Source organism: Nipponia nippon, unplaced genomic scaffold (assembly GCF_047370975.1).
Source record: "Nipponia nippon isolate SJK-2023a ecotype South Korea unplaced genomic scaffold, ASM4737097v1 scaffold_5, whole genome shotgun sequence".
Taxonomy (NCBI): Eukaryota; Metazoa; Chordata; class Aves; order Pelecaniformes; family Threskiornithidae; genus Nipponia; species Nipponia nippon.
This window is the reverse complement of record NW_028262369.1, coordinates 19,423,214-19,445,764: the sequence shown is the minus strand read 5'-3', so window position 1 is coordinate 19,445,764 and position 22,551 is coordinate 19,423,214. Positions and strand designations below refer to the sequence as shown.

At 39.4% G+C, this 22,551-nt stretch overlaps 1 protein-coding gene across 3 annotated transcripts in view; it reads right to left on the bottom strand.

Annotated features, from left to right (window-relative positions):
* SHISA9 (shisa family member 9) overlaps window positions 1–20,882 on the bottom strand; it is a 196,379-nt gene extending 175,497 nt beyond the window's left edge. The window contains exons 1-3 of one of the 3 annotated variants that reach the window (XM_087732300.1): window positions 20,627–20,882; window positions 18,881–19,483; window positions 11,505–11,632 (exon numbers count right to left, since the gene is read on the bottom strand). In XM_087732300.1, coding sequence (XP_087588426.1) covers window positions 11,505–11,632; window positions 18,881–19,483; window positions 20,627–20,796 — 901 coding nt within the window. In that variant the 5' untranslated portion in view covers window positions 20,797–20,882. Of the gene's footprint in view, window positions 1–11,504; window positions 11,633–18,880; window positions 19,484–19,930; window positions 20,212–20,355; window positions 20,375–20,626 lie in introns of those variants that run through there. The other 2 variants (XM_087732302.1, XM_087732301.1) reach the window with 2 other exon arrangements.
* Between the last annotated feature and the right edge of the window lie 1,669 nt (window positions 20,883–22,551).

Sequence of the window (22,551 nt, the reverse complement as noted above, 5' to 3'; positions counted from 1 at the left end):
ATATAAATTGTATTTTATATACTTTTCCTCTACAATACATCTGCTAAAATGTGGACATCTTCCAAGAAGCATAAATAATTTTACTTTTAATATTCTTCAAGATTCAGAAGTTTCTGGTTTACTGCTTTTACTACAAACATTTTTATCCAGGCTTAGCTCCTGGCCTCTCTGTCATCACAATCATACCTGTGCATGGTTAAGGAATAGTATACTGGATTCCCAAGGTAAAATTTTAGTTTCCTGGCTTTGATGCAAGAACTTGAAGACACAAGATAAACCCCAGACACATACTAGAGAATAAAAAGATGGCTGTTATAAGTGAATTTTGCTCATTGTAACTCTTAAAGAGATCTTTATTCTAGTTAAATGTCTATGCAAAAACCTTGTGCAAATGTCTTATCCCACAGAGTGCATGATTTTTTTTTCTGATTTTCTGTGGTTTCTTGAAGATCTTTGTTGGAGCTAATTATGTCCGAGAGAAACGATTCCTTTTCACGCAATTCTATTCTTAAGTGGAGGTGCTTAAGCAAGGAGGAAAAGCAAGAACCACAGAAAAATAAAGTGTTAAAATGATGGGAAAGAAGTAATAAATCATAAATGTAAATTATTTTGCTTAAAAAATCCTTATAGGAATTCATTTAACTAAGTAAAGCATTTAATAGCGATTTAACTACAGAGCTATGACTAGAAACTTGAAACTTCTAATTGAAGTAGTGGTCAGGTTTGTTTTTGACAAAGGATAAGGAACGTTTCCTCACAGTACTGCTGGCTGTTCAGAAATTAACTTGCAACTTTAAGAAGAATCTGGATTCCTATAGGAGAAATGTAGTTCTCCAACCTTCCAGCTTTGGAAAAAATGAGAAATAGTTTAATCCATTATTATAAATGCAAAATATATTCTTTAAACTAGAGTTAGTCATTTGATGAGGTAGAGCAAGGCTTTTTAGGAAAAAATCGCATTCCTGATTTTTAGCCCAGCCCCCAGCAGGAAATTCTGAGAGCGTGTTGCACAGCAACTCCTTCGGGCCTCAGATGTATAAAAGAGTAAAAATATATAAATCACCATCAGCTTCCTTAGTTTAACTCCTGGATGAGAACAATGCTGAAAGGACTACTTTTCCTTTTTGGAAGCTGTTTATAAAATCTGTTGGTAGGCCTTATTCTTTTTAACACAGGGATGCTCAAGAATTCATGTATTAATTTGCTTCCAAATGATATAAGCATATTGTTTTACATAGGCCAAACCCACCTGGCCAGACTAGCAGACCAGTTAGTCTGCTCTTGGCCAAGTACCCCCTTGCAAACGTGCTGACTTGGATCCCTCCGTACTTGGAAGGGCCTCAGTGAAACAAATCTCCACTGTGCTCAGTTCTCTACTCACGTAAGGTTCCAGAGAAATTTTAGACCATTTATGTAAGTGAAAGCTGCCACCTGCAATTCTATTCTGTGCCAGGGTTCAGTGGCTGAGAATTCAGTATCCGCACAAGCCCTCCAAGAGGCCTGTTCTGCATACTGGGGTGACAACAGTTGTTCAACTACAGCAGCTGTGCTGCCAAAGGGGAGGAGTGTGGAAGAAGAGCATGAAAGGTTCCCTTTCTCCTCTGTGCCAAGGGCATGGACATTTTCCTCATTTGCAGACTCCCAAACTTTCCTGAAATCAGAACAAAAATGGAAAGTACATCTAGCTGGAAACTACTTCTAGGCTCCTGGCTTCTCAAAACACTTCTCAGGAGGGTTTAATTTGGTAAATTATTTGGTAGTTTTCACTGCCCTCCTCCCGACTAGCTTTTCTTACTCTTGGCAATGAACATGCATTTTTCCTTCTCCAACATCAAATTCTCTAAGCTGTATAGTTTCTTTGCGAAGCCATAGAATAAATTTCCTGCATATCCCTTTATCTTTCTATTATCTTGAAAGATTAATAATTCCCCTCAATAAGATATATATGAGGTCCTAAGTGAGTTTTAGTGCCCCTGGGTAAAATCCTTGAGCCATTAAAGATGGTGAATGCTTTACCATGACTTTTGACCAATCAGAATTTCATCTAATTGGCTTAAACTAGCCGTTACTGTAAGCACTGTCAAAATCCTACTTTTGTTACAGGGCTCACAGACTGTGACTACCCACACCTCTGAATCGCATCCACTACCATTTTGTAATTTATGGAGGACCAGCTTGTTATAGGCCACCGAAGAGACAGCAATAGGACGCACAAGGTTTAGTATGCATGGAGAATATGTTAAGAGAAAACAATGAAGCAGTTCAAAAGTGATAAGGAATTATCAGATTAGCCCTGGAAGAGCAACTGTCTACATGGGAAAGGCTGTTTTGGTTTTTTTTTCCTGGCTATTGCTATAGGCTGTAAAAGGTGAACTAACACAGTGAGAACAAACTTTTCAGGGTAAAAAACAGGTCTGTGTTTGAGACACTTAGTTTATCGTAGACACTTCCACTTCCAGCTAAACAAATTGCTAACTCCAATAGTGTCCAAATTTTGTCATGCACACTCTCTTTTGTGTATATTTGTGTATGTGTAAAAATAACTATTTATCAAATATGCATTTCCTTTAATTGGTAAGGAGTGGATGGTAAAAGACAATTGGATTATTTTGGATTATGTTATAAATTCATTACAGATTCAGAAGTATAGTTATAGCTTTAGGCTTGGGTGCAGAGACGTGTTTCTTAAACGAGTTAGTTAAAAACAAAATTATGTTACTGAAGGGTTCTTAAAAGCTATTTAAATGTGGTAACTAAAAATTAAAGATTAAATTTATTAGTATACCTGAGAAAACATTAAAATCCACATTGTAATCATCTGGGAATGATTATCAATGTAGTTTTGTGTCATGGTTCCAGAGATTTTTTTCAACTATTTTTTCTATTATAAAAATCAACAACAAAGCTATTTCATAAATATTAAACATACTCTGTTCCCTTCTTAACTTTATCTTATGGTAATAAAAGTGGAGTCAGAGCCGATGTGTACATTTCAAGGAAAGTTATGATATAAAACATAGAACATAGAACAAAGGTACTGAAAGTCATTTATGATTGAAACTGTAGATTGAAATTTGTGAAAATACCTCTCACTGAATAGCATATCACAATTGCCTCATAATACTGGGATGTGTATTCATAAGCTTTTTAATGTATGCAGCCAACCTCTTCTACTTTATTTCATAACCACTGTACTGATTCTGCTTGGCAAAGTTGGTATGACTGATTGAAAAATGAAGAGGGAAGTAATTTTACAGAATGTTAAATTTCTGATAAGAGCATTTTAACATCTAAAATATAGTATCAAAGTTCCACAGAGCCAGAGTGATAAAAAAAATGTATGTTTAGCTGTGGATATATCAGTTTGCAATAGTTAATGTTTGTGCCTGAATGCATGGATGGAAACCGATGTATTAATGAATTTATGTTTTTATCATTTGTGTTACAAATCTCTGATTTTTGAGACAAAATATGAGGGTGGGAGTTAATGGATTTAGAGAGATGATTAAGCTGTAAGTCAACAGTTAAAAATGATATTGTTTTGGCATAGAAAACGGAAGTGTAATTTGTCTGTGTGGTGATGTTGGCAAACCAACAGTGAAAGCAAAAGGTACTTTTTGTTTGCCTTTCAATGAGGTGACTCATGCCATATTAAAAAAAAAGGTAGCTCAATGTCTGTCCTCCTCATTTTAAGGAGCTAAAATCTGGCAGAATACAACCACAAAAAGGTTGTGTTGTTTGGTTGGTGTTTTTTTGTTTTGTTTTGTTTTTTTCCCAAAACATGATTCCTATTAGTTTGGCATTGTTTCCTATACCAGTTTTTGACATCAAGAATCCCAGTGACATGAAAGATTGCAACAGGTGTGAAGCATTGATGATTCATCTTGCTGACAGTTGTGGTTAATAGTGGGAATATTTTGCACTGGAAGTTATTCAGCATTGAGAATACTATTATTCAGTGTACCTGTCCAAAGACAAAATACAATTTTAAATATTAAATTGAGTAGTATATAATAGGAATAGCACCTCATTAATAAGATTTAACAAGTAAAACTTAGATTGCAAAGTGCCAAAACAGTAGAAGACGCTTATTCTTCTAAGCGTTGCCTTTGTTTTCAGGTGAATATTTGATGACAGGACATATCAATACCTAATAACAAACACCTGTGGAACTAAACCCTTATTAAATAATTATGCTGATAGTATGGAAGTAAAAGTGGAATCACAAGGGAAACATATAACTGTTTTCCAAAGCCCAACCACATATAGATATTGGACTTTTCATCTTGTAGATGGTAAATACATCCCTGTACTATTGGGCAACATTTCCAAGTGCTTTAATCTGCACCCCAATGACAGCAAAATAAGCCTCATCCTTTATATGTGCCTTTCAAGTCTGCTGTTGTGTGACTCAAAGCTGCCTATGTAATAGTCTAGTACAGCAATGCTCTCTTCTGTTATGACAATAATTTTTGTTTTATTAAATAATCATTCAGCCTTTTAAACTAGACTATAAAGTGTAAAAATATATTCTAAATAATTTTTATTACCATAATGTTAATTATTGCCGCTACAGGATAATGTCAGTGATTAACTGTATTTCTCCCAAATACATTTTACATTGATGAATATTTTTATTAAGATATGTCAAATTTATCTGAATTAAAAGCTGACTAGAAGTAAATGATAGGATGCAAGGCAGTAATCTAATCTAATTGTTTTATTGTACAATAAATGAAGAAAGATAGAGCAAAAACTTCATTGTTCAGTCCTAATGGGAATAGTTATGTGGAGCAGAGCTTATGAAGACCTACCCAATATGGTTCAAAACATATCCCACTTACTAAAATTGCAGATAAGATGCATAACATTCTCATAGAGTTTCCAATAAAATCGTATCTAACAAGAAATATTTTAGAATAAAGAGACCCACTGAACATACATAATGATGCTAAGTTCACAGTTTTACTTGATTATAGACCCAGGATGCAATCCCTCAGTCCCTGTTCATGCAAAATTTTGTGTTTACTATTTGCTTTAGCTTTTTTTTTTTTTTTTTTCATTTGCCAGATTAAGCCAACAGGGTGATTGCAAAGGCATGGAATTAATTGTATGGTAGGAGCGTTGCTAGAGTTCTGACATATTACACTTGGTGAAGACTGGTGCAACTATTAAGGAAAAGCTATTGTGTATAATATATATTAACATTTTCAAAATCATCCTGTTTTTGACAAAAAAAAATTATGAAATGTACAACAGTCAATAACAAATGATATATTTCATTTGTTTTACTTTTTGTCTTTCATAAATAAACTCAGAAGCTCTCATTCTCAGGTTGTAATTAACTTCCTTGAATATACTCATATTTTTTGTACTAATGATTGTGAGGCTAAAGACACATTCAGAACTGATTAAACATTAGTGTCTTACAGTGTCTGACTGAGTTGCAAGAGAAATGCATCTTCAGACTCTAAGTTTATATGGGAAATTTTGTTTCCAGCATGGAAGCCTTGGAGGTCTGGAATCCACTGCTATAGCTGTAATTATATTAACAAAAATTCTATCACCAATTTGCTAATGCAAACAACAAGTTCTACTGCTAGCATAATTTCAGTTGAAGTCAGTATCTAGAAATTCATTTAAAGTGGTTAAAAAGTGGTCTCAAGATAGCTGTGACAGAGCAGCTTGCAGCTTTTAACCTCAAACAGAAATTATATTTAAAAAATACAATATTTCTTTTGACGTGGCTGGTGATGGTAATGTGGGATTTTTCTTGGATAATTAGTTTTGTAAAGTGTATAATTTAAATGTGGAATTTGTCCTCCTTGTTGTATATTACAATTAAAATGTAATAAGTAGCCCTCTCCCAGGGTTAACTTAAGTGTACTAGTTTTTAGCTCAGGAATTTAATCTCAATTATCAGATTTTTTGGAATAGTGTTAAAGTGCTTCCTGGATAGATCATAGAAACTCCAGTAAAATGAGTTTTGGCATAGGGGCAGTGAAGACTAAGGCTTTAAATGAAAACAAATTCCCAATATTTACTGACTACAGTCCCTTCCCTCTATTGTAGCACTGTAGTTTCTTGCAAACTAAGTACATCCTCCAGTTAAGCTAGCCGTTTTATTCTCCCTAGTTCTTCACTGTCTCGGAGCACTCCATCAGCAGTACTTGCTCACTTCTCCTTCTGTCACTATGCTAAAACTATCTTTTTCTTGGCTGAAAACTTATTAGTGTTTTCCATCTTTTCACTCATAAAACATGGCTGGAGCCCTATCTATACAGCTCAGCTTTTCTAACTGTACTCTGTCATTCTAAGTGAGGAGGTGAACAGCCAATTGAAGTTCATGAAGAACATAGTCCAATTCCTCTGGGCTAGACCCATGCATAGAGCCAGGCCTGAAAAAAAGCATTTTACTGTAATCAAGCAACCTAGACACCAACAAGGCCAAACGTACAGTTATTTGCTCAGTCCTTTGGATTTTGTAGCCCTCTGTCTGAACAAGGTTTTTAGTAGAGTTTCAAGGCCCCATATCACCAGAAGCATATTGTTACAGTAATACCTGCACATTCTCAATGGTTACTTCTTCAATATTATGCAATTCGTTGGCCAACAGTTACTGTGTAAATAAATTAGTTATCATGTTTTATATACTTCAGGAGCTTTGCATTTCAAAGAATAGTACTTCTCTTTACTAAATTTTCTTAATATTCCTGTATATTTATTTCCAATGAGCAACAGTGGGAATTATGCTTAGGCAATGCGATACAATGAATCATCTGATATAAACATGTTTATGTACGTTAAACATAAAAATAATTAGTTTGCCAAAGACCACTGTATTCAACACAACAACAAAAAGCATATTCACTGGGGACGAAAGAGATGGCAAAAAATTCCTGCAAGTTCTAACTGTATTTTTGCAGTGTAAAACTAGTCACAGTTTCTCTCACTGGAAAACAGAGGCTGAGCTTCTATTTACAGAAATGGGGGAAAGCACGGGAATACACAATACAGAATGTTTATTCTAATATGCAAGAACTTCAAAAAATACCCTCCTATTTAAATGCTTACTGTCTCAACACAGAAACAAAGAAATAACAAAAGTTAACTTATCATAAGGCAGCAGTTACAGAAATGTCTTAGCTTTGTTTTCAGCATTAGCATTTGTAGTCAGTAAGTATCCAGGACAACTGACAATCAAATGCAGCAGCAAACACGTTATTCCCTTGCATATATTTAAGAAGAGAAAAAGTCATTTTAATCACATGTGCTGCAGATTCTTGGCCAGTATTAAAATTGGCTATTTGATAGAGTGCACCACCTCCTTCTTTGAGTGGTTTGTTTACAATTCACTACTTTTTTTTTTTAATGTTAAATTCAAAATAAAAAATAATCCATACACGTCAAACTAACTAAAAGCTAGCATTTTTCATCTTAAGACCTCCACAATCTAGAATTGACTTCCCTTTAAAGTCACCTTTATCTTGGGAGTCTGGATAAATGCTTTATGCTAGTGCAAGGCTAGTTATTATTGAGGAAAGAGTAACGGAGCTTTTATTGATCATTAGGAAAAGTGACTGTGGATAGCAATAACTTAAGTATTTGTTTCACTCTGCTGTCATAGATCATGAATTAGAAATAATAGCCGTAATCATGTTTCAGAAATGAGGATGTAGCTACAAAGCCTCCTAACTCCCACTGCATCAGTGTTATAAGCCCAACATATTAAATAAATTGCTTACTTCTAACACAGTAAGTAGAAAGAAAAAAAAAAAAAGAAGAAAAAAGATCTTGAACACTGCTTTCTTAAGATTCATGGAAGTCAGGGATGAACAAAACAATTCAAATTCTGCAGGAAGGTTTGATTTTGGTTTGATGTTTTTAAGATAACTTTTAAATGTCCTCTTTTTTTCATTTTTTTATTTAACATTCCATGTTAGAAAACTTGAATGCTATAATGCTTGGTAGATATCTGCTGCTTGTTTACAAAGCACCACTACATTCTAATGTGTATGAATGAAGGGAAATAACGGAAAACTAATCCTAAGTAAAGCACGGTACTGGAAGAAAATTATGATGACTAACAACCGCTAAGGACAAAATAGCTTTTACTAAAAAGCATCTAGGTTGTCTGGATTGACATGGGCAGAGAAAAAAACTTGTTTTTTTCTAGAACCTCCAATACGGCTGTTCTTTTCTGAATATTAGAAAAGAAGGGACAAGAAACTGAGTAAACTACAAGATGCTGAAAAGAGATCTCTACTTTTGACTACTTTTGGCAAATAGTAGTGCTAGCTGCAGGCAACTTAGAAAATCTTTGTCCTCTGGTAACAAACAGTCCAGAAACAAAAACACACTCATTTTCAGTGTCAGAGATCATGCAAAGTTTGTCATTTTGACAGAGCTTCCCTTCATAAAACACTTTCAGAATGGGTTGGCAGCATCAGCAAAATGTTTTTCAAGAGGGCAGAAAGAGCAAATGAACATTCAAATTAGAACATTTTTAATAATGTTTGGCCTTCAATAGTTTGTCTTCAGTGTTCTGAAAGACACAATACGGAAGGGGTACATAATGCCTAAGACATTCTTCCTGCCCTCTTCATATCTATGGACGAATGTGAAAAGTACATTAGTCTCAAATTTTTAAGTCTCATTTTGAGAGGGCTAGTAGATAGAAAGGGGTAACTTAGAAAACTTAAGAAATACATATCAAAGTGTCTGATGATATGATTTTATACCATTTCATTTTCTCTGTGTAAGTAAAGATCTGGAATGGAATTTCTACGAAAGCTGTAATTCACTCTGGTTTATTTGCTTGTAAAAATACCAAAAAAAGCCTGTTACTTTTCCAGCATTAGTAGTAGGTAATGCTGCACTGCCAAAGTTTCTGCAAGTAATATCCACTCTTGTAGTGTTTCAGAACTCCACTATAAAATTTCAAATTGCTAAGATACTAGAGTTGGAAAATCTGTCTTAATAATTTCTCTTTATAAAGATTTTTTCTGCACCATAAATGCACATGCTCTCAACAGACTTTAATCATTTGTGATGTTCTGGCTAATTCTAGTAGGTCATTTAGTCATGTTTTAGATGAGTTTATGAAGGAATATAATGGCAACAAATATAGAATAATGATCTACTTGCTTTGAAGTAAATGTATCTAATACTGGTTATAGAATGCCTTGAGTAATTTCACCACTTGAAGGTCTGCATTGAACAATCTAAAATGATTGACTTAATCCATAAAGTTGATTAAAGACTGAAACAGTTACCATTGTAGCTGCTTGCTTCTGAGGTTTCCATCTGTGGCAGGAATGCCTGAGCTGCATGTGAAGCAGTCTTGGGACTGCCCCTATTCATTACCCAATGGATTAAGATAGCTCCAAAGTAGCAGTAGTGCTTCTATGTTGTAAATTGCAGTGGCGCAAGAGCTGTTTCACATATAATTCTTCCATCTGTGCCAAAGAGCCAAATTCTGAGACAGAAGAGGTACAGCTGTCTGAGGTCATCATAAACCAAGATCCTAAGGTACTATTAAATGTATCTTTTTTTCCTTCCTTGATGCAGTAACTATGTGGCTCTGAGTTGCATTTATATGCAAGAGTGTGTGTATATATATATATATATATATACATACACACAGAAGCAAGGCTTAAATCTGGTTTCAAATCCAAGCAAGAATGAGTTTAAAGACCTGCTGTGTTATGTTGTATATTGTAGTATACAAAGAGTTTTAAGCAAAATATGTCAGTGTGATGATTACAAAAATCTAGATACAATCAATGTAGTAAGAATCTCTTTACTTTCTGGCTCCTTCATTAACCAGGATTCTGAATAAACATTTCACATATGAGAAAAATAAGGGTTGTACCCTAACTTCATTCCCGTTTGGCGGCTTTCTTCTTGAAAACATGGTCACAGGAAGGATCAGAGATCAGCAAAGAGCTAATACACAGAGCAAAGAGAGATATAGTGCATATTCCCATCCTCCTTAAACCTTCAGAACTTCACCACCTCAGCTCCAGGGGGCTAGAAAACCTTTGATTGAGAGAGAAGCATAAGTTCCCCTGCAGAAGTGGTGTGTTTTTATACAATTAGGGGTGCAATGCTGCAGTATGTATGTACTTCCCCCTCTGCAGTGTAGAACTGCACAGGCCCAGGTGGAAGTACTTTGCTGGAGAGCAGTGCAGACAGATTAGGTGTCACACTTCACTATATGTGGTATCTTTATTAGAGGTCACAGCTTTAATTTTCTCCTATTACTCTGTAACCACGCGCATAAGAAATCACAGTCAGCCTCTACTGCAAAACAAGTATCAGGAGTGCATGCAGCATATGAATCTGCTCTTTTTCCCATTGTTTTTACACCCTTCCCCCAAAAGTAAAGCAGTAAAATCTCACAACTGCACAGTGCAGCCCAAATAAAACTCATTCTTTGTCCAAATATAAGCAAATTTTCTGCTTTCTGTAGTTACAGAAAGATAAGGACAAGACTAGTGCATATACTTTAAATGTTTCAAAATCCAAATACCAATGCAGTAAAAGTATATTTGCAGTAAAATGCACATCTACATTGATCTACAGCACAGAATAAAGCCATCCATTGCCTAACAATCTAAATCTTCCTGAAAAATACCCTTTTCTTTTATAAATAAATTGAACTTCAGTTTGTAAATACATTGTCTATAATTTGTATGCATGTATACTTATATGTTTAAGATATAGATGAATATAAAATACATAAATATATATGCAAATTAAAATTGCAGTGGAACTGTTCATCATAAAAGGAAAATGTGTCTCAGCATGAGAAAGATCTGTACTTTGGTCAGGACAAGACCACAGTCGTATGTGGTCATATGAGTCTGAAGCTCTAAGGTGCACATTTTCCATGCCTTCAATAACATAAACACGGAATAGCAGATACAGAATAAAAATATTATTTAAATCTTAAAATAATAATCTTCATCTCACCTTTCCTTTAGAGAGAAAAAAAAAAAGAGAAAGTGAAAACCACATACAACTTCATGCTCTCCAGGAAAGTATTTAACTATTTTACTAGTGGAGATGATATAACAGCTTAGTGAGACTGCTTTCTTATTGGATGTTACATCCTTATGAAACGTCTTGTTAAATCTTGCTGTAAGCTTAAGTATTTGTATTTTGGTATAACAAAACATGGAATAAGGCATAGCTTGTTAAGCTGAGCAAAAACACCAGGTAGAAGGAGACAGAGACACAAAACCAATATTAGTCAACCAAGACAACTAATTAAAAATAAATATAATAACTAATTTTTCTATTCAAAATGGCTTTCTGTTAGTGTTGCACTATTTGCACTAGGAAATTCTAAATATTTCTAATTCTGAAATAAAGAATATTTCTGATTTGCAAGAACCCATGTACTGTTGATCCTCATGTGACATCCAGCAATATTTGTTTCATTATGTTCATTTTGGTGCCAGCATTCCAGATATTCATAAAGTTATAATGCAACTTACGTAAATTATTTGGAGGAGGTCTCGTCTCCATGTTTTCATAATGTTGCACATGTACTACAATGTTTAGATCTCTTTCCATATGATCTGTTGTACAAGGACCTTGAGGTCGCATAACATCAGCAAGAGCCCTGAAAATGAAACAAATCAAAATGAACCTGTTGTAAAATCTGTAAGGAGCTACCAATATATTCCAAGGTTTTTTTTTTTTTTTAGTTTGAGATGCAGTCCTTCATAATGTCTGCTGGAGAAACGAGCTCCATTCACAGCAAAATCAGGGAATCAGATTCATTGTGAGACTTCGCACCTAAGGCTCTTTTTAGGTTGTCTTAGACAGTGTGCTAGCAGTAATACACAGAAACACATTAAGTTCTTTAGCTGTCTTGGCTTTGTAAGAACATAATTTAAGCTTGTTGAGACTTGTAGAGTTCTGCCATTGCATGTGCTCAGTAACATTGCCATCTTGGTTAAGCTGAGCACCTCAGCACCTAGCCCTGTCTATAGCTTTCACAAACTAGGTATCTTCACACCTAGATTACCAGCAGGGCCTGTCGAAGTACATTCTCACACATGCATTTGCGCAGAGCACCAAACACCACAGTGGTCTTGGCCATTCTCATTCAAAAATGTCACCATAGTCACCTGATTTTCATGTAGAGATCCAGTAGGCATCGCACTCTTCATGATCAGGGACTTAAGGTTTTCCCATCCAGAAAGGGAGATCAAAAATGTCTTTTCTAACTTCTGTGTGTGTCCTAGTCATTAAGATGGAGCAAAGCTTACACAGGAATACTCCTTGCTGCTTTGAAGCCAGTTCAGGAACAGGATGAAAGCTTTATGCTAGCAAAGAGGGAGCAAGCAAAAGGATTCCTAACAGTTAGGCCAGGCCCAACCTGGTGCTGGTTGTGGGCTTTTTCTGCAGAGCTGCAGGCAGTAACTATATCTGAGAGAGAGACAGATTCATCCCACTCTGGTGTATTTTCTAAGGACTAGTTTCACTGCCGAGTGTCCTGCTGAGTGTAAGTCCATTCTTAGGCATACAGATAAGCACACACATCTGTATCAACCTTGTGGATCTAGAGTTAGTGACTAAGCTTTAAGCTCTGAAACTCTCAGCATGGCAACATCTAACTCTCTCTGTGATTCTGGGCTATGGAGTTTTACCGTCGACTTCTGTAGGAGCCCTTAGGTGTATGCCATATAGCTACCTGCTGAACTACCGTGCCATACAAAATAACTGGCCCACCTGCAGCTGTTGCCTTAGGCAAAGGAAAGCTATGGTATGTGTTACCAGTGTCTTCAAGGTTCAATGCAACTCTTCTCTATTCAGGTCAATGTATTACTGACCATTACTTGCCTCCTTTTTGTTTTACTAGTTTTAATTTTTAGACCCCTTGAGCTATTTTTTTTAAGGGAATGGATGCATTTTCTGGGCACTGTGCCCAGTTTAGTTTAATTTTCTGCAAAATTATATACAGTGTCCCAGATACTGCATCAAGAAAGACTAGTTTATAAACTAATAAATAAATAAAAATAAGCACATTCACGGGTGAAAGCCGTGGCAAGTGCCATTTAGCTCCTCCACTGTACTTCTGTGACATGATGATTTCTTGATCAAGAAGCACTGTACTTTTAAGTATTAAAAAGGAGCTTCCTTTAAGTTACAGACAGAGAGGAATCCTGAGCTGGATCTTGCTTTCAGATTGCAGGAACGTTGCTTTGTTACACAGCGGAATGATACTGATGTTTCATTGTGTTTATGGCTAGCATTATATTATTAAAATATTAGTTACAGTTGTGATCAAGATGTTACAGAATACGCTGTTGATACTGTAAAAGGTCAGAAGACAGTAACCAAATGATTAATGGTATCAGAGCAATGCTCCCATTTAAAGCAATGCTTATACAGCACAAATAGCAGAGCTGGCCTACATAGCTGAAAAATAAAAATTCAATAGAAGAGATCTTACAAAGGTATGTAGAAAATGATGCAAGAGAAGAGCACTAAATTGCAAAATATAGTTTAAAATAAGTGGGGACCAAACCCATTAATATCTATCTTTTATTCAAATATGTCTCTATACAAAGGAAATTATTGATATCTATATTTATTCTAATTCCAGAGGCAGCTGGACACATTTCTGGGAAGGGAAGAAATGCAAATGAAAGTTCCTAACTTCAATATGGGAGTTAAAACCATGAGATCTTGTAATACACAGATTAGTATTTCCCAACTTTGTGAGAGCGGATTTTCAGAAATGCTTTCCTCATTGCCCTTAATGTCTGATGGTAAATATTGTTCACTGTAGACTTTAAATAACACCTTGTATGATAGCCGATTAACTAGTGCTTGTCTGTGAAAATGCCAACTAAGTTTTCTACCATTTCAGAGTGGCTTTTTTCAAAGGGGTTTTAAGGAATTAGCTGTCCAGCTCCCACTATATTAAGAAAAAAGGAACTACTCACCATCAAGTTCTATTTTTAACAGCACAGCACCTATGTTTATACTGTGTTAGCCAAAGTTGTACAATCTTCTCAGGGCAGAATAGCTCATGTAACAAAGAGCTTGTCCTTATCTTCCAGTGATGTCAGGGAGAGTTAAAAATATGTAGCAGCTTGTATCACTGAAGTACAAAGGAAATGCTGTACCTGCATTTTGTTCTTTTAGGGATTTGCCCATATAATGAAATGGATAAAGGCAGGTTTGTGCCGCAGTACGTGACAAAATGCTTGAATAGACGTTTGCTTCGAAAACTTCCACACAGGCCAACAGACTGTTACAATACCTTAATGTATTTGTCTCACCTGAATATCATCATACAGATTTTGTTCATTATCTGAAGAAATTGTTAGAGTGGGTCCCATTGAAAACTTATATATACAGAAGGTCTTTATCTACAGCTTTGCTACATTGAATGATTTTTTAAGGAAATAATACAAAATACAAGATAACCTTCTAATCAGGTAGCAATATCATTAGGTCCTGTGTATTGATACTGTTTGCAGTATTACAAAAGTGGAGAAATGTCACCTACACAGGAGTTCACGGCCCAGAACTATCCAAGTGTCACAAAACTTCAGCATTTTTCTTGCCATAAGATTTTTCTCTTTGGATATGTAATGCTACTTTTGGGTGTTATAAAGCATGTGGAGCCATGCATTTTTCACTTATGGGTACAAGCTTGAAGAAGCTGAAACACAGGTTATTTCATGAAAGGTCACTTGTCATATTTTGCCTCCAAAACTGGGTCAAAACCCGTAAGAGAAATAATTTCACACATAGGATTCAGGATTTTGGTGAGTCAGACTATTTTTGGCCCCAGGTACATGCCTTTTGAATGATCAACTTAACTCGTGAGCCCAGCACATTGCAAAGGAAGAAAGAAGAGATCAGATGGTTCACAATATTTGGAAGGCTGCTAACACACTGTCAGAAGCACTGCTTCAAAAAAACAGGAGCTATAGCATACGAGCATGATTGTAAATATTGTCCTTTCAGTTCTTGGTTTGTTTGCACGTTCTCCACAAGGATTAGGGAAGAAGACAAAGGTGTGGTTTTATTTACAGAAAAATCTCGTACATGAAACAGAAGTAAAGCTTCTCCCTTTTCTACTCATTTTCGAGAGAGAATTCTCCACTTTAACTGATGGAGCCTGGAAGTCCCCATTGATGTAGTCTTAAGCAGCAAGAACATGCTGCCCTCATAGGCCTAACAGAGCTTCTAGATCTGCTTCAGGAGGCAGATCAGGTCTGTTTCGTTTTAGGCACAATACTGCCACATTCATTTGCTTTCCCAAATCTGATAGCATACACCATCTTATTCCCTTATTCTCTTAGAAAGCAGGAGGGTAAAGGAAGAGTTACTCTGTTTGGATACTACTATTACTGCTTAGTTCTTGGACGCTGTAGCTGAAGGGAATATTTATCTCCTTTTAATGTCAAGTAACAAATTTAAAGATGAGGAGAATGATATAAACAAAATACTATCATATCATGTCTAAAGTGAAATATGCCATGTAGACTTAATACTGTACTCCCCTCTCCGTTTTCATCTTCCAGATTTACAGTTCCATGCCAACAGTGTTTTACTGAAAAGCACTGATCTAACAAGAAAGAAAATGTCAACAGTGCCACACTTGGCCTTTTTTTCTCAAAACAAAAGGAAGTAACAAGCTCTCTAGAAAAGGACAAATTTTGACTCTTTTTTCCTAAAAGGACTTGCCCAATAGAGATTTTTTCCTATGGATTTTTTTCACTAAATAAACACATTTCCCCAATGCTTTTTCATTGTCAAATATTTCAGGAAAATTTAGTGAAATTAATGGAGTGTTCTTTGTTTGTTTTGGTATAGCAGTAAACAAAACGTAATGAAAGGCGAGTGTATAGAAACTACGCTCACCAAGCCTGTGAAGTTTCCTTTATTAATATTGTACCACTCTTACACATATCAGTGTCTTACTTCAACAGCAGATCCACAGACTACAAGATGAAACAATGCAAGGAATTAATAAGTGTGGCACAGTTTTGCTTCCTGTTTATAAGTCAATGTTCTTATTCCCATGTCAGGTCTCTGTTCATATTTTTAAATATTTTTAGTAAATCCAGAATGGAAATATATAATTCACACCAGTTGTATTCTGTTCACTTTTTAAAAAAAAAAATCAGCCCTTGTATAAAAAATATCAGTTTACATTATGCATTGTCTGTTTTGATAAGCAGTACCATCCCTTCCATAGGTGAATTTGTTCATAGGAATGAAGAGGATTCAAGTGTTTCATGTAGCCATTGGCTAGGGAAGGGAAAGAAGACAACCTTAGCTAAGGAAATAGATGACAAATCAGCCTCCGTGTGTTTCTTGCTGCCAGCCAAAATGGAGTAACACTTAGTCCTTTTGGTCTGGCCTACCTAACACTCTCAATGCATTATACTTTTGCTTATTAATAAGGTTCAATACAGAAAAAAACATAAGTAGTGTGCTTTTTGCGTTTGGTTTTTTTTTTATATATTGTAGTGATGAGTGTTATAAAAGAAGGTGAGTATTAATATAGGCTACATATTATTTTAATTTTTGGTACTAGTAACTGTTTAAACAGATAAATTATTTATTTCTTAAGCATTGCAGCCTTTTTTTCAGAACATTAGTAGTGTAAAATGAGCTAGGATGGCATATTTTAGTTAAATACACATTTGAGGACAAAAGGTTACTTCCATTCTTCACTCAATGAACAGATTTTTAGATTGCCAAAGGGATTTACAAATCTAATTTCTTTTCAAATTAATGGTAAGCCCACCCCACAGCTGCAACAGGAGTGTGAGAACTTTTTTTTTAAAAAAAAAGAAAAAGCTATAGCACTGCTTTTTCAGAACATGACTAGCTATTATGTGTACTGAGTGGGTGAGTGTTTTTCCATGTGATCATGACTTTCCAAGTTTCTATATAATCCTGACTTGAACATTTTCATGGCAAGAAAAGTACAAGATCTCAGACACTGTTAAGTAATCAGGGTAACAGACGACCTTTTCTAAGAACCACTTCAGAAACCTAATCTTTATGCATACATGACTGAAGGATTTCAGAATGATTTTCCAATCCCCTATAATTCTGTTTCCATAAACTAAGACAGAATACCCTTTCAGAATACTTCACACCTGTACTTTAGATAGCAAATATTTCTACTAGTAGAAATAGGACCTATTTAAGCCATATATAAGCAGGGATGGCCACAACTTCGCTCTGCCCTAGTTTTTGTAACTGTTACGAGCCCTGCCTTGTTGTCTGCATGAAGACACTACAGAAAAAGGCTGAAGCAAAGGAGGGCTTTTTCCAAACAAGCTCTGTAGTTTAAGAGTAAGATTTAAAAAAGAAATTGTGACCCATGTATTCTTTTTCTCAATTTAATAGTAGAGAATATTCAAAATGTCTAAAGGATTATTATACCTTGCTCAACAAAAAACATCTTTGCAGAAGTATCACTGACACACAATGTTGACTAAAATTCCTGCAATGTGCTTTGTTCCTTGGTAGTAAAAGCGTATCCATATCAGCCAGTTTATAAATAGCAAATAATTGCTAGTGAACTGGTGATGCATTTGCAGGAGTATTTTTGTGGCTTTCTCTGTTTCTTTCAGGATAAGCAGTTAATCAAAAAGTCATGCAGAAACTTCAGTAAAAAAAATAAGGCTCCAGGTGTTGAGTTGATCTCTTGGACTATCTTTCAAAGGATGACTTTTCATCTAAGCTTTAAAGATTGTGAACTACACCGTTACCAGTCAGGGCAAGAGGAAGCTTTCTGCCACACTGCACGTCCAGTAGAAGGTATCCTTTTAATTGCATTTCATCACTAAAAGTTGCCCAATATGCTGGAATCTATTTAGACTCTTTAATGGAGCTGTTTGCCTTTTTTAATGTCTTTCCCCCATCTGCTTTACTTTCATGTGCCTGGGATTAGCATAAAGAATCAGACAGACTGCAAACTTGACAAATGTGTTATGCCTTGATTTTGAACTGCTGTGACAATCTGGGTGTGGAATATGTTGTTAAAGCCATTGGGCTCTGTCCTGAGTTGCCCACCTGCCTATCCACTACTAGGCAGCCTGTATCTGGAGTAGATGGTACACAGCATGCCTAACTCTAGGTGGGGGAGGTTCTCTTTGATATAACTCAGCCATTACACCGTAGATACAGAATATAACACACACATATATGGATGAGATGAGACTTCCATATTCCATTTTTTACCTTGCAACAGTAACTGAAAAAATGTGAAGAAATTCTACAATAGCTTTTCCTTTTTGTCTCTCCCTCTTCCCTTCCACCCTGGCTCATTTTCACAGCTTAGAAATTTCACACACTTGCAAGGGTTGGGGGAGTAGGGAAGGTCCTGCCAAAACCATTTTGCAGCTGGAGAGGGAGGGTGAGATGACATTTGTTTACTTCCTTCTGTTGAGAAGTAAAAACATTTTCCAAGCTTTGAAACAGTTGGAAGAGGGAACCCATCAGGCTTTCTATAATTCAGTGTTGCTGCCTTCAGGATTTTTTTGTTTTCCTATTCATGCACAGTATATCCGGAAACACTTGCTAGATCTTGCTGGGGAGAGGGTCAGACACTGCAGATAAAAATGGACTACTGTCTGTGCAGACTCCACAATTATTTCTAGTCTTCCTCGATATGCATGTACTTTGATAATCTCAGGTTGGGGAACCACAGGAGCTCTGCTCTCCAAAGTTGGTCTCTCTCGGTTGCCTTGCAGGGGAATGCAGCCTGCCTGGCAGGAGTTGTTTGTTTTGCAGGAACATATGGGCTCCTCTCTCCCCTTTGGGGGGGGGGGGGGGGAAGGTAGGGGGGAAGGGAACCCTGCTGCCTGGCACTCAGCCTTACCTGGACATGTGCTCCCGCTGGGGTCTGTGCGCCTTCTCCAACCCTAGTTTGGTGAAGATCCCCACCAGCACCATGACTGCCACAACCCCACAGATGATGTAGACAATGAGGTTGGTTTTATCCCTGGTAGGGTCATGCAGAGGGTCGTCTATGCGGGAAGGAGGCTTCCCAGTGTTCATCCATAACGGCGTCTCATAGTTTGTGCAGGTGCTTTGATCAAGCCTTGTCTTCTTGAACTTGCAGCAAAACCTGAAGCCACAAGTGCCGCAGCAGAAGATGAACTCCCCCGAGCTGCAGTTAAAGGGGGGGTCCCACTGCCCCATCACGTCAAAGTAGCCCCTGCAGAAGTCCGGGGTGGGAGGTGGCTCGGAGGGGTCTAGCTGTTCCGCAAGGCTGGAGTGGTTTCCTCCTGAGAGCACCACGAAGCTCCCCAGCTGCTGGCCAGCTTTCTCCTGAGCCCGACACACCAGCGTGAGAAGGTCCGCCACCAAGTAGCCGAAGAGCAGCCGAATAAAGCCTTCCATTCTGCCTCCCAGCCCCGGCTCAGCGATGCTGCTGCCGCCGCCGCCGCTCGAGCTGCTGGATGCTGCGCTGCGCCAGGAGCTGAACATAAAGGGGCTCCGTCAGGGGCCGGGCGTCCGCTCAGCCCGCGCTCGCCTTCAGCACCACGGACAGCCCCGCGCGGGCCGGGCCGGGCCGGGCCGGGCCGGGCCGGGGCCGCCGCCCCCCGGGCAGTGCCCGCAGCCCGTGGCCGCTCCGCTCCGGAGGAGCAAGCGCGCGGCACTTGTGGAGTGGAGTGCGCGGGAGAGGGAGCGCGCGGGAGGAGGAGGAGGAGGAGGAGTACCGAGGGGTGGAGGTGGCGGCGGGAGTGCGGGGCACGGCGCTGCGCGGCGGGCTGCGGAGAAGGGGCTGGCGAGAGGGGCGTGGAGGGGCCCACGAGGCGGGAGGGCTGAGACGAGGGCGCTGCAGGGGCGGGAAGGAGGAGAGAGGGCGAGCGAGGAGCCTCCCCGCGCCGCCTGGTGCCAGCGTGCAGGCGCCAGGGGCACCCACCTTCCGCTCCCCCCGCGGAGCCCGGCGCGGTTTCTCGCCCAACTCCCTCAGCCAGCCACGGCGCCCGCCGACCCCCGCCTGGAGCCGGGCGAGCCCGCGGGAGGTGACGGCCGCCAGGGCAGAGCGCGGGAGGCTGGACGGACTCGCCGCGGCATCCAGCCGGCGGGGAAGGGCTGCCGCCACAGGGGAAATCCGCCTTGGCGGGCAGCGTGCGAACGAGAGCGAGGGCGAGGCAGGGGGGCGAGCCCAGCCCGTCCTCCGAGGCGCCCGCGGGAGGCTGCGCGCCCGCCTGCCCCCCGCCGCCAGCAGCCCCGCTGAGGGGCCGGCGCCTTCGCCCTCCCCCTCCCGAGCAGCCCTTCTCTGGGGCTTTGCCCCCTCCCATCAGCCCCGCCGCGGGGCCGGCCCCGCTCCCCACCATCCCTTACATAAGAGACTTCCCGCCCAGCCGGGCGCTCCCCACAGGTGCGTCTCCAAAAGCGCGGGAGCGCCTCCTCCTCCTCTCCCTCTCTTCCCCCCCGCCCCCCGCGCCACGCGCGCGCCGCGCTGAGGGGGGCAACGGCCGAGGTGGGCGCCTCGGGGGAGCCGGCGGCAGCCCCGAGGGACGAAAGCAGGGCGCCGCTCTCCCGATAAGTAGAGCGCTCCGTCTCCCGGTGACTGCTCTCCTCACAAGCTAGCGCTCTCCGGAGATTCACTTACCTGTGAGGCAAAGGCAGGTCCTCCTGGCGGAGCGGTGTCCATGGGGCCGTGCCTCCGCTAAACCATGGGCGTGAGCGGGCGCTGCCCTCGCCCCGGCGCGCTGTGCCCAGGTACAGCGTTACTGGTGCTGCATGCTTCCGAGCGGGGCTACGTTTATGTCTGCTAAACATGAGCTGCCCCTGCACATCGTTTATTTAAAAATCTTGTTATAATGTCAGTCAGGCTGGCTCCAGAGGACACAGTGAGGCTGCGGGTTGTTTGCGAGACACAGAATTAAAATAACTTCCCCCAAACAGAGAACTGACTCTGGGAAAGACTTTTTAGTGATTCACTCGCCATCCCTGTTATTTAACTCTCTCATGTCCGTCATTTGGTTTGGCAGTAACCTGTGCAAGTAGCGATAATATTATCCTGAATACTATGCTGCCACCAAATGTAGGAAATGAGCCCATTATGGCGCGATTTAACAGCATGGGCTGGCGCTTAAAGCAGCTTCCCCTTTCCTCGGGGGCCCATCTGTGACAGCCTCGCTGCGGCCTTGCGGGCTGCTGTTGTCTCTGGGGAAGAGGGGCTGGTGTGCTGGGGCTCTGCAATGGCACCTTACCCTTCCTCTCCTCTCCCACCTGTGCTTGCGAGGGGGCTATATTGCTGCCGCACTTCAGGAACTTCAGCCAACTCCGTGTGGAGTTGTTAAGTGGTAAATAAACAGAAAGGTGAGGCAGAGGACAAAGCAGACATTTGGAATCGGAGAGGGCTGTAGTTAGCTAATTGCGATCCTTTGCCTTCTCTTAAAAATAGACTCTGAGTACAGTGATGTTTCCACTGAACAGTTTGACAGTAAGCCTTGCATCCTTGTCCAGGAGGTAGGTTGGAAAGCCCCTTTATTTCTCAGCAGAGAAAAACAATCAGCCCCAGCCAAAACCAGCCTTTTTGGTTTTTAATATTTAATTCTTAAAACCTCCACCTCATCAACATCCCCTTTCAAGTCTCCTCTGAAATCATATCATTCCTCCCTTGTGTATACTTCTCTCTGCTATTATTTATTATTTAACACTTTGTGATGCAGTTTGTGCTGAAAATACTGCACAAAATGAATCTGTTCTATACTTATTATTGCATCTAGAGACATTTAAGGTCCAGTCCTGTCAGGCGCTTAAGATTATGCAAGTTTCCCTGTTGATCTGACTGCTAAAAAGCTGCTTAAATATTTTGCATGATTAGTGCTATGCATGTGCAGAAATAATAACATCAAAAATGATTTATTTTATGGGCTATTAATCCTGACTAACTGTGGTACAAGTTTCTTGTTTCGCTGAGTTCCTGGGGTTTTCCTTAAGAATTCCCCTATAGCAAAAAAGGCCAAAGATTTTAGGCTAGAATCTAACACTTGCAGGATTCAGGTCCATGCAATCAGAATCTGACCCTATGTGGCATGTGCTTGGAACAAGAGCCCAGAACTGGCGAAAACAGGAGGGTGATTAAAGCTCCTTGGAAAAAAAATGTTTCCTATGGCACCATAAGACTTTGGATCAGACCCATAGAACCCAGAACCCATAAATCATGTTACCCTAATTAATCATAAGTTACTCTAGTTGCTATGCTCTCTGTGCCTGTTAGCCGTATTAGTAGTGAAGTTATTTTAGCTGTACCACATCTTAGAGTTCTAGTAATGAACTAGAGGTGTTCCAAACTGGGGCACGAACCCTTTTTACTAGACCTGCAGCAGTGTGTTTTAATGGCTTCATAGCATGTAGTTGTAAGAACACCTGCATGATCAAAATATAAAACCATTAAGTATAATAATGGAAACAAGAAAACTAATTGAGAGAAATGGGTATTACACAGAATACTGAGGCACATCTTGGGTCATTATGTGGTTTTATAAAGCTTTTCTCAATGAAGTCAGTCAATAAACTTCTAATTTA